This window comes from Conger conger, chromosome 16 (assembly GCF_963514075.1).
Source record: "Conger conger chromosome 16, fConCon1.1, whole genome shotgun sequence".
NCBI classification, from domain to species: Eukaryota; Metazoa; Chordata; class Actinopteri; order Anguilliformes; family Congridae; genus Conger; species Conger conger.
In genome coordinates, this window is record NC_083775.1 from 24,455,036 (window position 1) to 24,471,364 (window position 16,329).

The 16,329-nt window shown below is 43.9% G+C and overlaps 2 protein-coding genes and 1 long non-coding RNA gene across 6 annotated transcripts in view; 1 reads left to right on the forward strand and 2 right to left on the reverse strand.

Annotated features, from left to right (window-relative positions):
- Positions 1-4,739, forward strand: part of baiap2l1b (BAR/IMD domain containing adaptor protein 2 like 1b) — a 37,483-nt gene extending 32,744 nt beyond the window's left edge. For all 4 annotated transcript variants that reach the window (XM_061224425.1, XM_061224422.1, XM_061224426.1 and 1 more), the window contains 2 exons: positions 2,080-2,120; positions 2,526-4,739. In XM_061224425.1, the coding sequence (XP_061080409.1) occupies positions 2,080-2,120; positions 2,526-2,598 (114 nt within the window). In that variant the 3' untranslated portion in view covers positions 2,599-4,739. The remainder of the gene's footprint in view (positions 1-2,079; positions 2,121-2,525) is intronic.
- The window catches only part of LOC133114784 (uncharacterized), a 9,830-nt gene extending 4,214 nt beyond the window's left edge, over positions 1-5,616 (reverse strand). Inside the window, exon 1 of the long non-coding RNA XR_009705575.1 lies at positions 4,972-5,616. This is a non-coding gene — a long non-coding RNA (uncharacterized LOC133114784). The remainder of the gene's footprint in view (positions 1-4,971) is intronic.
- A 1,135-nt stretch (positions 5,617-6,751) lies between these two features.
- Positions 6,752-13,208, reverse strand: bri3 (brain protein I3). Its single transcript, XM_061225232.1, has 3 exons — positions 12,716-13,208; positions 11,336-11,438; positions 6,752-8,448 (listed from the first exon to the last, which is right to left on the reverse strand). Exons 1-3 carry the CDS (start codon positions 12,834-12,836, stop codon positions 8,316-8,318), a joined length of 357 nt encoding a protein of 118 aa, XP_061081216.1. The 5' UTR covers positions 12,837-13,208; the 3' UTR covers positions 6,752-8,315.
- Positions 13,209-16,329: the final 3,121 nt, after the last annotated feature.

Genomic DNA, 16,329 nt, shown 5'->3' on the forward strand with positions numbered 1-16,329 from the left:
ATTCAAGGGTGTGTGCTGAATGGTGTGCCCTTGTGGACGTAACCAGACCTCTGGCCGTCTCATTAAGGAAACAGCAGTGACCACCTGTTAATTAATTACAGAGAGGTACTGTTGACCTGGAGGAAACATCTGTTCAGATCCTCCAAAACCACACCCCACTTGAGTATTTAATAAATAAAGAATGTGTTATTCAGCTGACACTTTTATCCAAAGCGACTTACAGTTGATTAGACTAAGCAGGGGACAATGTGGGGTTGAGGTTAGACGGCAGTGCAGATCTTATTGTGGCTGCACTGGGGCTTGGAGCACCACCCTTTCAGGTCCCAGTTGTGTACATTAAACACGAGGCGACAGGCCGCCCTGTATAGATCCGGTCAGAATGCGGTTGAAAACAGGCAGGGTTCGGCAGCGCTCCAGCAGGCTGCGGTTGCTAACCGGGGACAAGCGTGGTCACTGCAGTGTGGGAGGCAGCCGGGCGCTCTCCGCGGTCGCGTTCCTCACACGGTCACACCACGGCCGGCGGAAACGCAAGGGGGAGAGGGGAACCGCACGATGACTCACCGCAATCAGCCCCCCCATTCCACCGCTTACATAAACAGCGCTTCTGATCTACCTACGAGCTACGCTCAGACACTCCCAGAGCTGGCCAGGGTTGGGGGATAAGAGACCACAGCGTTGCATTATACACTTCCTCTGTACACTCGCAGTGGAGGTACATTTCACCTTCGGAGAACTATACATTTCCTAAATGTACCCCGAAAGTACTGTCATGTTCTCTCTGATTCACAAATAAGTATGTTTTCCAACAAAAAAGGTACAAATTTATTATATATTGCTGGCAAGAGGAACAATTTTATGCACCTACAGGGTACCGCCCCACCAACAAGCATTTGTACGTTTTTTGTAGGTTAGAATCGTGGAAGTGGGGTACACGGGTACACTCTATAATGTGAGAATATTTAAAGTGAGGCATGTTCTAGTATTATTGTCCCGTCTCTGGGGTTTTTTCCAGCTTGGAAGAGGAGGAGAGAAGAAGGAAGGGCAGGAATGTTCTGAGCTGGTGTCATATGGAAAAAATGCTCCCCCTCTGGTTTTGCTTCTGTCTGTGCAGTGAGTGTGTGCATGCTTGAGTGTTATGCGTTTCTGTGTGTGTGTGTGTGTGTGTGTGTGTGTGTGTGTGTGTGTGTGTTGGGTTGGGGGGGCAGTTGACAGGAATGTTAGGGTCTCAGGAGTTGTGTGAAGATATGACATGTGACCAATGAGACTTTGGGGGGGGGACGGGACAAACAGACCAACAGAGCCCAGAGCCTTGTCCTCCTATCAGACACTGCCCTCTAGAGGCAAGAGTCTGCCACTGCATTGTTGTTTCCTTCCAAACATACTCCTCACAGGTAAACTTACAGGTTTGTGCTGGGTTCTGTAATGCTACATAGTGATCCGTACGGGTCTGCGTGTACTGGAGATTGGATGCCATTGTGTTCTACCTTATCCCACAGCGCATATTTAATCTTAAAAAACGATGACACTAAAACAAAATACCGAAAACTGCTCTGTGTGTGTGTGTCTGTGTGTGTGTGTCTGTGTGTGTGTGTGTCTCTGTGTGTGTGTGTCTCTGTGTGTGTGTGTCTCTGTGTGTGTGTGTCTCTGTGTGTGTGTGTCTCTGTGTGTGTGTGTCTCTGTGTGTGTGTGTCTCTGTGTGTGTCTGTGTGTGTGTGTGTCTGTGTCTGTGTGTGTGTGTGTCTGTGTCTGTGTGTGTGTGTGTGTGTCTCTGTGTGTGTGTGTGTGTCTGTGTGTTTAATGAGAAGCCAGAGAAGGCAGAGCTTTGGTTAGTAAAGCAGTGAGGTGTGGCGCAGCGGGTGTTTCAGGCCCGTCTGGATTCCTGCAGCATGTGACCCAACAGCACAGCTGCCTGTGACCGTGCTCGTATGGAGCCGCGTGCTGTTACAGGAACACCATGACAACCTGGTCAGACCAGTCAGCTGAGGCTGCTGGTGCGGGTGTGGGGTGGGAAAGAGTGACAGGAAGCCTGGCTTGTGAGCTTTAATGAGCCTGACAGTTCTCACTCTGCTTCTCTCCCAGGTGTCTCAAGCCAATGGTCTCCCGAAGCTGGCCTTCCTGGGGTGAGTAACTCCAGCTCTGACCCCCCCTCCCCAAATCCTACTACCCCTCAGCTCTGAGCCCCAAACCTCAAGCCTCACCACATCCAGCCACACCCCTCTCCTCTGCGTTTCCTCATCACATTACATTATTGGCATTCAACAGATGCTCTTATCCAGCACGACATACAACAAAGTTGTACAGCTTTGCTTTTCACTAATTATTTTACTTGCCGATAAGCCAATTAGTGAAATCAGGTGGTGCAGGGCAAGGTTGAAGCAAATGAGTCGCGTTGCTTTAGGGCATTTGGATGGGGCCACGCTGTCTGTAGCTTCGTATATTCTGTCCATCCCCCACCCAGTCCTACCCTGCTAAGGCCATCCCCCCCAGCTCCGCCCACCACTAACGCTGTCTCCTTGTCTCCACAGGGGAGGAAACCCCTTCCTGGCGGTCAAACTTCGGCCCACGGTCACCAACGACAGATCATCCCCCAACGTCTAGCGCTCAGGTCAGCGGGAACGCGGAAGTGTCTCTGGTGTGGCCAGAACCATCGACCAACAACTTTCTAACATCTCAGCTCCGCCCCAACTTCACCCACCATCATCTCAGGATCCAGACTTATTTTAAACATGGCTGTGCATTCCACTGGACACCAAGGCCAAAGCGGACTGGATGGGACCATAATCCTCTGTTCCCCGATGCCATGTTTTATTTAAATAACCAACAGCTCACCGTCTTATGGCCACACAGTTTATTTATGTACCTGTCAAACAAATCTTAAGATATATATTTTCCAAGATTTATTTTTGTTTTAGTATGCAAAAGAAAGGTTTGTCTTGTTCTACGGGGACAGGCACAAGCAAATAGAAATTGCCCCCCCACCACCACCACCAAGTTTTAGAAATGTATATACATGGTAGGATTTTAGGAGGAAGATGTAAACTCTGCTTGTTATGAATTGACTTTTCCATAGGATGGTAGGTGAATGTGTTCTACAGGGGATACAAATGAGTTTCATCAAAATGAGTCTAAACTAAAGAGCGTATGGAGTAACTAAATGAGGGAAAGGCATGTGTTGTAGAAATACATTGATCGTTTTTAGCTGAACAAACCCTTCCCATGTGGCTGTACAGCCACTTCTCTTACATTGGTCAGTTCCTTCAGAAATACTAACATGTGAAAGTTAACTTTTCATGGGGAAAAACTCTGAAGGCATTAGGATTCAGCTCTTGCGCACCCTGACAAAAATGTAATATATGGGCTATTATAAAGAAATCATTTCCACTTTCAGATATTGTAATAAATATTTTTTAACTTATTGCTACAATCTATTTTTATTTTCCCCAAAAGTCCACATATTTGCAATATAGTTATGCAGTATGTGAAATTTTTGGGGCAGACCCCAGACATTGCACCCTTGGGTTGGGCAATTTTTCTAAATTTCACTTCCGCTTGTGGTCCAGCTTGCTGATTTGCGGAAGATTCCGGACCACTTGTGGGTATCAGGGAGAGGTGGGATGTTTTTTCTACCTGGAATGTTTTCGATAGAACACTCAACTCATGGCAGATTCAGGCCAGCTTGATAACATAGAAACGTAATGGCTTTAAAATATTTATATGGTTTGCCCATCAGTAAAACAATTCCTGAGGGTGACCCTACCATCTTGGATCTCCCAGTTATTGCACCTTCCAGTTGGTGCTCAATGATTTTTTTTGCTCGCTGCCTCATTTACCCCAAAGGCCACTTTTACTAAAGGAACACAAATCACTATGTTGACCAAACAAGTGAGTAGATACTGTATGTTAGTTTTACTGGAAGTAACAAATAGTGCAACCATGAGTAATCCAGGCCTTGTTTGGAAGGTTGCTGAATTTGTAGAAGTACTTCACTTTATTTTCTATTGCACTTGGGAGGGGAAAAACACTATGAAACTCCATATCTCATCAGCATATTCCCTGTAAAATAAAACTCTGTTTCTTATATTAGCATTGAAAAAGGGTCTTGTTTTATTGTGTTTATGGTCTGAAGTTAGGCTGATTGTGTCCCTGAAGGTAAAGTGGTTTGCGGTCGGCTGTTCCCAGATCAGTGTTAGTGTGGAGCAGCATTCACTCTTGCCCATGGAAAGCCATATGGCAGGCCCTCAAATCTAAATCCAGCCCTGGTTCTCTTTTCTCCCGGGTAATTCGTTTGGCCAGACTGTCTTCACACCTGACTCCCAGGTAAAGGGAGGTTGGGAAATTCAACCATTGTTGGCCCTCAAGGACCGTGACCTTTGCTGATCCCTGCCATAGGGTGTGCTGGATTTTGTTCTCATCTGAAATTTAGCAACCGAGAACCAAAAAAAAACATGCAAGATGAGATTGTGGAGCGATCAAGTGCTGTAATTGGTCAACAACATTTTGAGAAGTGAAGGAAAACCTCCTGGAGCTTTCCTCGGGCAAAAGTAAACAGCACCGGTGCAGAGGACATGGCTTAACTTCACCCTCTCCTGTCCTTTCTCTCATGGTACAGTTTGAAAATGTTAGAGAAACCTGGTGTGTAAAAATACTGATGTTACTATCCATAAGGCTGAAGGACAGCCTGTACTGAATGTTTGTTTTTTTAATTGAGCCTGTAATAAAACCATCCAGTTTTAATCTGATGTCAATGTCTCCAGGTCCATCATCTCTCCCCATCCCTCCTCCCACAGCGATAGCTGTGAAAGGGGTAAAGCCTAACGCAAGCCGTTTGTGTGTGTGTGTGTGTGTGTGTGTGTGCGTAACTACAGCTGTGACTGGTTTAAGGCCTAACCCTGCGTGTGTGGTGTACGTAGCAACAGTAAATGCAGACGAAAAGTGGGGAGACCCCGGTAAGAGGGAGTAAAGTGGACTTACCTCGCCTTCCTCATGGAGCCAACCTGGTCTACCAAGCACCCGGCCAAGCCCCCGGTCCCTCCATTTGCAAACAGTTATTTAATTTAAAGAGACGCAATACGAAACAGCCACCAACCCACGCAGGTTATTCAAGGCCGTTCAAAAGGGGATGTGGCTTCTTCCTGAGAAAATGAAGGCAGCTGAAAATCCAATGCTGCAGCTTAATAGAAGAAGCTGCAGAAACACACTCTCTCCAACGGCATTTGATGAAAGTATCTCCCAATGTTCAGTGTTCTGTATGTCCAGTGGACTTCCTGGGGAGTCATGAATGGTCGTTCATCAGACGTGATGGGCTAATCATGCTCTTCTCGAAGCACATCTGAGCGACAAAACACACCAAAAAACATTTTATACCTTGCCGCTAACTCGGGTTGTGTACCAAAACCCAAAATAAAAATCGTGTTTGACCTTAATCAAAGGGTGCCCAGTCTTAACAGAGGAGACTTTCCCGCCATTACAGCATTACACACCACATTCAGCACAGCCGTGGTCTTCAGTCAACTATTTATAAATTATCTCAAACGGGTGCTTTAGTGCTAGTCATGAACTTTTGTAGAAAACCTGCACCCGATCCTATCCTTTCTGTGCCCATGCATGTTCCACGGAGAACTGAGAGGTTTTCATTCGAACCTATCACTACACCTGCTGATTTCACTAATTAACACACCTTCAACCAGATGGGTGAATTCATTAGTGAAATCAGCTGGTGTAGTGATAGGTTGGAATGAAAACTCTCGGCCCTCCATGGAACATGATTAGGCAGCCCTGCTTTATATATTGGGGCGCACTCCACCCCTGGAGGGTCGGTCGGTATGCTGGTTTTTGTTCCAACCAATTACCTGAGGTTTAGTTTTGTAACAGCACTATAAAATGACAGTATGCTGCCTCACTGTTATACTGAAGCACAGTAAAATATTTCGGATATGATTGGAGTCTGTGGCTGTGGCTGTAGCTGGCGTTTACACAAATGTCACAAATGTAAGGCAGAGGTGGGCAATGAGGACCATATCGGTTTCTGGTTTTCATGTCAACTTCTGGCCTCGCTTAATTAACCCCAACATTTACGCTACCTGACCATCTAGCTACATTTCTTTATATATGCATGAATTACAGCTGAAGACGTGTCTCTGTATGAAGCATTTTACTGGGATTTTCACTAGGGTTAACCGGTGAAAACAAAAATGTGTATATACACCAGCACTCCAGGACTGGAACTGATCTATAGAGAATGTAACCCTATTTCTCTGCATCCTCCAGCATGTAACCAAATAATAACTGTCAAAATTCAACTACAACTTACCCTTCTGAAAGTTTAGTCATGAGCTTCACCCAGAGGCTCGAAAATATAGAATGGAACAGACGAGTGAAAAAATCAAATACAGTAGAAGAATCATACAGATCTTCAAGAAAAGGATCACATTAGACTCTAGGCCATTGGAAAAGTTTTAGGAAGACATGTTTCACAGAGAACAATTAACACCACATAATTCATCATATGACCCGCCAGTCAGCATGTGGTATCTGAGCATGTGACCAATTCCCAAAACAGGCCTATTGCTGTATGTAGCTGAAAGCAGAAGACAGGTCAAATCTATTCTTCAGAACACACTGAGGATACTTCCAAAACACACTCCGTTAATTCAAAATTAAAAGTTCAGTAGACACCAACTTATATCTAAACCAAATACAGGCTTTTACTAATCACCCAAATGTGTGTGAATAAACCGAGGTCCAACCCAACTCTCTTTTCGCTCATAATTTTATTTACAATGCCTTTATATAAAAAAGTAAATTTAAGATGCAACAGCAAGTGTATCATTTCATAGCAGAAACCATTAAATCTTTAATGTAAGACACACTGTTGACACACTGACAGTTTTATAAACCCTCTCACAGGATAAGGGTACACAGAAGTCCATTGACTGATCAATCAACAGATTGCCATTTGCAAGGACACAATTGGCTGTCGAGTGTCTGCAGGTAGCACTTGCTTGAAGTCATCCCCTAAATTACAAAATGGCGTGCCATCGATTTTGCCACCTTGTTAAATTTTGAACATTGAAATCCAACGCCGTGTGCAGCAACAGATAAACAGAGCCTGTAGTAACAGGAAACTGAACTGGGCAGGAACTGAACTTGGCAGGCAATGACCGTAAACCTGCACTGACTTGAATCATACACTTTGGGAACTTTTTTTTTTTTTTCCCAGCGTCAGTCATTTACCTGAGAACTGCAAGAGGCTTTTTTTTCCATTTTATTTTATTTTTTTCCTCCTAGTAGATCAAAACAGGAACAACAATGATTATCAGCGCAGAGTAAATATGGACCCTAAAATTAACCAGACATCTGCGCTATGAAATGCAGATTTGGTCTTCTGGCAAAGGCATTCCATTCCATTACGATCGAGATGAAACATCTCAATCATCTGAAGGCTGCTAAGTGCTACATTGTGAAAGCAATGCATTCTAGGCCACCCAGAGTGGTTACATCATTAGAAAATGAACAATGGTAATTACTGTCATTTCAGCCCGGCCTTTTAAGTTTGGAGGGGCGGGATTCAAAACAATAAAAAAAAATATATAATATTCTTTCTACATTAGGGACTTTGGGGAGGTTTTTTTTATCATGTAAAGTTGATGGTTGGGTTCAAAGAAACGACACATGGCACGCCCAACGCATTCAACAGCAGTTAGGTGTGTTTAAATCCGGAATCACAACACCGAGAGAAAAAAAAGGCTTTGGTTAAGCTGACGACAGCGGTGCTTACAGCACTGTGTACCGTCTGAAGCAGATGAAACTGAACCGTAGAATATGAAACTAGTCTGCCAGCAGTACAGTTCATTTATAGCGAGAAAATTCAGAAGTGATCTCAACGTCTAGCCTGATACGGTGGCGTCCCTGTGCCACCCAAAAACATAACAAAAAAGTTTTAAACCGTAACAGTTGAAAGATATTCCCTTTGATTATTTCGTTTTATAGAAACCCCAATTAACATCCATTCAATGTAGCCAGATATAACTGAATGATGAATGACCGGAGGGAGGTCTAAGATTTGACAGAAAGCAAAGAGGATTTTTTTGGCCATGCCTGTGGACAAGAAAACATGACAACAATTTCACATGCATACAGGTTTTCTTCATAATTTTTCTTTTCCATAATGCTTGCCACCATAACCCCCATCTACAACGACACAGAGAGTGATCTTCTCTGGGAAATGTATGGCATTATCTGTTAAAACAAGAGGGAAAAAATCTATAAAAAGGAGCAATATATTTGGGCCTTGGGTGAGCTGCAGTTTGGTCCTTCTACCCGAAGTTGGCGCCGCAGTTGGGACACGTCTTCTGACGCATGCACAGGCAGCAGAGGATTCCGATGGGGAAGAAGATGATGGCACACAGGATCCCCAAGCAGGTGAAGTCTTCTTCCAGCACTCCAACTCTGCCCAAAAGATACACAGCGGTGAGCAGCTATGATGAGGACAGATGGAGCCAAAACAGGTTCTGGGTTTCTACATCTGCATCAAACTAGTAGTGCATTGTATCCAAATTTCGATTATGAAAAAAGACAAGTAAATTACAACTAATGTCGCGATTTTTGCCTTGATTTTCCATTTGCCGACCAAGGAAAATCACAGGCAAATTAGCAGTTGTTCGGCACTCGCAAATCATACTGTAGCTACGAGAAACAAACATGGCTACGAGAAAGACTCCACGGTCTGTTTGGAACCCAAGAAATTGATGAAAATTTACTTGGGCATTGTTAAGAGCACCAATGCCTTTCTGATGTGTCCAATAAAAGGTAGATCATTGCACAAACAACGTGGATTGCTCATTTCTTGCAGACACCGCATGAAAGTAGCGAGTTGTTTCACGCATTTCTCGTGCCACTTCTGGTCTGTGTTTTCATGGTAAAAGATAGTTTGGAGACCAGAGAGTCTCGTCGGGAGATTCATCCGGGTGGCAGATCTTGTAATGTGTGATCCCCTGCCACAATCAGAGATTGCCCGATTACAAGAGAGAAAGTTGTGTAATGTGAACAGTACAGCCATCTGACAACTTTGAAAGTTGTGTAGGGTGTAGAGGGCATTACAGTACAACTACTGTAAAACTAAAACCTAAAAGAAGGATTCCTGTCAGAAAATAGATGAGGTTTATGTGCATGTCCTGGAAGAGAAGTGGAGTCTACAGCAAGAACCATTAATTCATACCTCACAGATGACTCCCATCATTTTCAAATATTTTGAGATTAGCCAATACCCACAAGTCTACGGGCCACATCCGTTCAGTCATGGTGTGTGTATGTCATGCAAAGACCCAGGCTCTGTGAGTCAGTGACACCAAAGAGAACTACATCATATGATCTCACTTTAGGTTTATTAGTAGGATGAATATTGTTTAGTTTTTTGGGGTTTTATTTGTTTCCTATTAGAACTATATGTTATTGGGGGCAGGCAGAATGAGATTTGGGGAAATAGAAACCACATACGAGCATTCTTCTCTTACAGACAAGAATGTATTACAGAAGTAACTTGTGAAAGCAGAACTTTGGAAATTCAAATTCCAGGTTGCTGTTGGAACCACAAGGCATTTAATCTAACTGACGTCAATAAATACAATAGTGCCCGGAATATACAACCATTGCACCACAGGGAAACAATTTGCATTCAAAAATCCTCTTTCCTTTTCTGAGCTTATGTAGACATTTTCCCATACTTTTTTTTACTGTGTTATTTCGTTCTCATTTATTCATGTATCATTTGGTGAGAGAACTTATTTCAATGTACTCTACATGTAAGTATACATGTCAAATTCTTTTTTACTTGATATTCCAGTCACACACGGTGTTATATTACTATTTAGATGCATTTCTATATTTTGTCCCCTGATTTTGTTTGCTAGGTTTATAAGTTTTGAAGTCAGAAGTGTTAATGCCAAAAAAAAAAACCACAAAACAAATGCATTTGCTGTATAAAGAGTAAGTTTATGTAATGGAAACTGTCCAAGTCATCCAGCTGGGGGGGGGGGGGTTAACACAATTTCCCACCTAACAGACCTTTCCACTTTCCACTGCCTTCATAATTTATATGAAAGAGACAATTTATATTGTCTGAGCAAAGCTGAGTATAGCATGATGATGTGTTTTTCTGGCAGTCATATGACCAAAAAGGAAGTGTTTCCATCCCCCAGAGAACAGAAGAGTCTTTCAGGTCAAAAAACATCAAAACATCCAGCTCCACACCAGACCCAACACCAGACCCCAACACCAGACCCCAACACCAGACCCCACACCAGACGTCCACAACATTCTCCATTTTTAAACACACCAAACACCCACTGTTCTCAGGGGCTCTTTTCGAGCACAATAATTCCATTATATTGTTAAAACAGAGCATGTTAGGCTATCCCTCATATGAAGCAACAAAATTATGCATGTCTTATACAATGTTCAATTTTCTATGTTTGGACTGCTTTGACAGATTGAGTATGGCGTGACCAAATGTTTTGAAGTCACAAATTAGCAGCACTGCTGTAGCATGACTGATGGCATTTGTGTAACTTATCAGTGAGAAGAAGCAACAGGGTCAGCCCATTTTTGCTGAACAGATGCCATTGAGTATACAGCAGTCCCACCTGTGTACTGTAACAGTGACTACCGCACCCCTTCCTATGGGAGTGTATTGCAATACACACTCTAGTGGCTGTCAATGTTATCCTGCTGCATTATGACCTGGCTCAGCAAAGGAGGGGCAAGCCCATGCAATACCTTAAAGATAAGGTTAGACTGGACAATGTTGTACCTTTGTATAATATGACAATGGTGACTGTGATTGCGATTTTACGGGCTGTTTAAGAAGGGAGTCCGTTGTTTTTTAGAGCCGCAATGCTTGCTTGGGACCACCTGGTAAGGCAGTACACCAAAGAGCTTGGCTGCCCCTGCGATCAGGTATGGTGTCGTATGCCTAAAATTCCACAGGTTGAATTTGATAGTATTGGCCACCTTTTTAAACATGCTTTTTAAAAGACAGTTTCAAATTGAAATGATGCCAACATATTTAAATTCAGACACCACCATAACCACCACCTAATTAACAGTAGAAGCTGGTACAGCAGCCTGAAATGGATCAGGCCTCGCTGTTGTCTCCTGACATACATAACACTACATGTTATTTAGCTGACACTAAATACAAAACAATCCCCCTGGAGCAATGTGGGACCAGAGCCCAGCTGTGCAGATCATACCATGGCTACACTGGGGATTGAACCACCAATCTTGTGGGTCCCAGTCTTGTACCTTAACCACAGGTACAGACACTTAAAGCTCTCACCTGCAGGCCGGACATCCCCCCACTACAACCACCGATGGCTGGATTATGGTGTATGTTCCTGGGTAGTTTGGTTGTTGGGCAACAGGAGGCATCTGGGGGTATCCTTCAGAGAGTAAAAGAGAAGGAGAAAGAGTGTGAGGCTGGGGAACATGTCTCACAAACAGAAGGTTATAGGAACAAATCGCTTGTGGGTTATCACTGCTGTACTGGTGAATGACAGCCTAAGAGCATCCAACTCCTTAGATCATCTATTAAATGAGACAGTCGAAGTAATGATTAGGATTTTTGTGCGATCCTGTGTGGGCAGTGTTCTGAGAGACGCCCTTGGTGTAAAATCTAGATATGACCAGACAAGCTTGAAATGACTAGCTACCAGCTGTTTCAAAACATAGCTTCAGCTGGCCAAACCATGTTGAGTATAGAGCTGGTCTGAACTAGTTAACCAGGTACCAGCTTTTTTCAAAACCTTACTTGTTTTCTAGAAACGTCCTTTCACCATAAACGATGACGCTGCAAGATTAGACCACACATGAACAAGATGAAAACAATCTTGTGACTTGCGCAGCCCTAGATCCCTCGTGGTTCGTTCATGTGGGCGTGTGTGCCCGCATTATAAAAAAATATGGTCGCGTTTAAGAAGTAGGTAAAACTGCGTTCCAAATTGCAGTTTTACGGAAAGTGACAGTAGATAGGGTTTGATGAACCGACCGCTGGCATCAGCGTCTTGCTACGGCTGAAACGAAAGTAAAACATACACACATCGGCAGCACTTTGAAATTAGTTCTTAGTGTCAATATGCGGATTCAACTTATATTATTTATCAACACATTATCAATACGTCTTTGTACAATACATAGTCAGTGTTAAAACAGTGTCCGCGAAATAATTTTGACATTAGTATCGGAGCTCTGCCTGATACGAACCAGCAAAAATAAGTGGCGTAACCTTAACTAGTTGCAAACTTGGCCAACATTGCATACAATGGGAAATCACATAGCGAAAAACATGACAGAGAAATAATCACCATGGCCCTTCTAAAATGTCAGTTTATAGGTCAGGAAGTTCCCCTTGATAGCAATCAAATTCCAAAGGTAGGGTATGCTACTGTAACTTCACTAATGCAACTCGTCGAGGATAACACCTAAAGACATTACACATTGACATTGCCCATTTTTCAGCTGAATTGAAATTTGCAGTCAGCAGCTGATTAGCGGTCGACCTAGTTACCCAATAGCGAATTTATCACCTATGCACGTTAATCATAAACAAGGTAATGTTAGCAACAAACATTTTTTGCTGATTATCGTGAAGTTTGTCCATATACAACAACATGCTTCGAAGGATCGCACCACAGGTGACCCGCAGAATCACCGCACTTGCCTTGTCCGAGGTACGGCGGGGGCGGGTGTTGTGGTGGAGCATTCTGTGGTATCGCTCCATAATTCTGCCCACAGCCATAACCCGCTGGCACGGTGTTATATGGAGGAGGATTGTTGTGCATTGCTGATCCCCTTCCTTTAAGCTGTGGCGTCCTTTAATTTACAGTCACTTACACCCGAAACGTGGATTAAATTTTCCTTGAGGATCATAAATTAACAAGCTAGCGATGCAAACTAAAACACGCAACGAAGAGTGGTATGCCCACCCCTCATTCAAGCGCCAACTTTCGCCCAGTCTCGAAGTCCACGAATCGCCCTCGATATATTCAACGCACGGCCTGGAGTAGCGGCCTACATTCGGTGAATTGCGCGATGCGTACACACTGTTAAGTTTCCTTCACTACAGACGAGCTGCTTTGTAATCAACTCCCTAACTTCACCAAAACTTCAAATGTTGCCTTTCCTCCCGTCTCGTCGGTCACGAGACAGAAAGGTCACGTGACAGGTCGGACGCTGTTGTGTGTGTGTGGGGGGGGATGTCGCTCTTAAAGCTACAGACCGCTAATAAGGTTCCAGCAACAGAACAACTGCCCTCCGGTGATTTTTTTATGCATTGCACTGCATTACACTACACTACATCTCTAGAGTTTACAGAAAATGTTGCCATGGACAAAAAAAAAGCTGCATTTCTGTGGCCGAAAATACATTGTTAATGAGAGCGGACAGAGAAGAATTGGCAGATTTATTCAAGCTAATAGAAAGGCCACAAATGCTGAAATTACAGCTTTTTTGGCACGTAGAAGGCCATCTCTGAATGACAACACATAAAATCTGGAATTGGATGGACTACAGCAGCAGAATTCCACACTGGTTTCCGTGTTTGCCAGCGAAGAACAGTGGGCATGTGCTCACCGAAACTGGATGATCTCAATCGAATAGAGCACCTTTGGGATGCGGTAAACCGGTTCACAGCATGAAAGTGTGGCTGGAAAATCTGCAGGCACTGCATGATGCTATCGAGTCAACATGGACCAAAATTATTCAGGAATTCTTCCAGCACCTAGGGAATCATTCATTCATTCATTCATTATCCTAACCCGCTTATCCTGAACAGGGTCGCATGGGGGCTGGAGCCTATCCCAGCATACATTGGGCGAGAGGCAGGAATACACCCTGGACAGGTCACCAGTCCATCACAGGGCACACACACCATTCACTCACACAGTCATACCTATGGGCAATTTAGACTCTCCAATCAGCCTAACCTGCATGTCTTTGGACTGGAGTACCCGGAAAAAACCCACGCAGACACAGGGAGAACACAGCACAGAGAGGCCCCGGCCGACGGGGATTCGAACCCAGGACCTCCTTGCTGTGAGGTGGCAGTGCTACCCACTGCACCATCCGTGCCGCCCTCCTTGGGAATCAATGTCGCAAAAAAATAATTTGGCTAGCAGCAGAATTAATTCTGAAGTGTACAGAAGCATCTTATCTTTCCAAGTTCAACCAAATGCCTCCAGTGCTTCATCCTACAGCAAGACAATGATCCCAAACATACTGTCAATGCAACAAAGGTCTATTTTAAAGCTAAAATAATGAATGACTGGTCAAATGATTTATTACATGACATTATATTATCGGCATATAATGTTATGTATTAAAAACTGCTGTAATTTCTACATGGTCTGTGACCATGGTGCTCTCCGGCAAAAAGACTGCTTTTTGCCTTCAAGTGAGGGGGGAACAACTGCCCCAACTGAAGAAGTTCAAGTGTCTCAGGGTCGTTTTCACAAGTGAGAGAAAAAGACATTGGTAGATCAAGCAATTCGTAGGTGCAGTCACTGCAGTAATGCGGGCATTGTCTCGGGTGGTGTAGGTGAAGACAGAGCTGATCTGAAAGGCAAAGCTCTCCAATTACCTGTTGTTCCTCATCCCTACCCTCACCCATGGTCATAGGCTATGGGTAGTGACTGAAAGAGTGAGAGTGTGAATATATGTAGCGACACTGGCTCAGGCAGTAAGAGCAGTCGTCTGGCAGTCGGACGGTTGCCTGTTCAGTGTCGAACTTCCCTGGGGGTGTCAAAGTGTCCCTGAGCAAGACATCTGACCCATAAATGCTTCTGATGAGCTGGTTGGTGCCTTGCATGGCAGCCAATCGACATTGGTGTGTGTATGCATGGGTGAATGAGAGGCATTAATTAATTGATGAAGGCAACCATTTACCATATAAGTGGCCAAAATGGGGTCTTTCCATGGGGGCCTGAGATCGCCTCGGGATCCCCTGGGATGAGTTGGAGGAAGTTGGAGGAAGAACAGGGACATCTGGGCTGCTCTGCCTGCCCTGTTACCACCATGACCTTTCCCTGGATTAAGTGGCTCGGTGGATTTCTTCAGGGTCAGACCCAAGTATTTAAAATACCCTGAGATGAAAGCTGAGAATAGCACTTTTACCACACCTGTATTGTTTGATTACAGATGCAAAATGGAGTACAGTTGTGTGTACACTAATCGACCACTTTATTACATACATCGAGTTGAACATCCTTTAGCCTCCAGAACAGCCTGAATTCTTCACAGAATGGATTCAACAGGCAACCTATGCCGATATGCCAATGCATTTGCAGTGGATGCTTATTTTCTGCTCTCCTGTTCTGACAGGCCTCAACTGCCTTTGAAAATTAATTCAATAAATTCAGTAAAAACTACTTTTATCTACTGGAGATTAATTTGCTATCAAACGGAGTCCTGCTTCTAAAGGGTTCGCAGGGTCAAATCACTCTGTTGTTTTCAGTAGATTATTACTTAAAACCTTTGAAGCCCTGCCCTCTTAACAGAGATATAAAGTGAGAGGGTTATCCAGAGGTGTCAAGAGAAGCCAAACACATTCTCTTTGCCTGAGATATATTTCATCCTCTCCGTATTTACACCAAAAGGTCTGCAAAAACGCACGCACAGAACATCCTCAGTTCCAGAGAAGACAGGTGGTCCTGAACTTTGTCATCTGAAGACGCACTCAGACTGCATCTTGGCTCCATACCCATTCCCACCTCTTAGGGCTTGCTGTATAATTAATTTGAAATTAGTCCCTGCTGTACATGAGGTAGTGCCTCCAGTGCAGTGCAGTGACAGAGCAGCTCAGCTTGTGAGTGGAGCAAGAAAAGAAGTGGTGGCTTGCAGCATGTTCCTTGGAGGAAGTGTGCTGGTCTGCACCTTCTAAACCGATGCAGTGTAAAAACAGGATTGTGCGTTTCAAACTTTAAGAAGACGGAAATGTCATGGTAAAAAGGTAATAGTATACAGCTGAAATGACTATGGCTATTTATACAGGTACATTTATATACTATTTGTATATGGGGCTCAGATCTTGGTCAAATACGTAATTGTCTTGGACTTAAATACTTTTCTGTACCTGATTTATCTTACCTGGTGCAATTGAGCCAACCAAGAGGAGCATAAGGCAGGGTTCGCACTTTTTGAGAGTATTTCATAGGTTCAAATGCCACAGAGAGGCTCAGTCGCTCGTTGAAAAGTATTTGAATCCAGATCTAATGGGGCTACACATTGGTGATGGTTTCAGTGAGTGTGCCCTCCTTAACTTTCAAATGTTTGGAGATT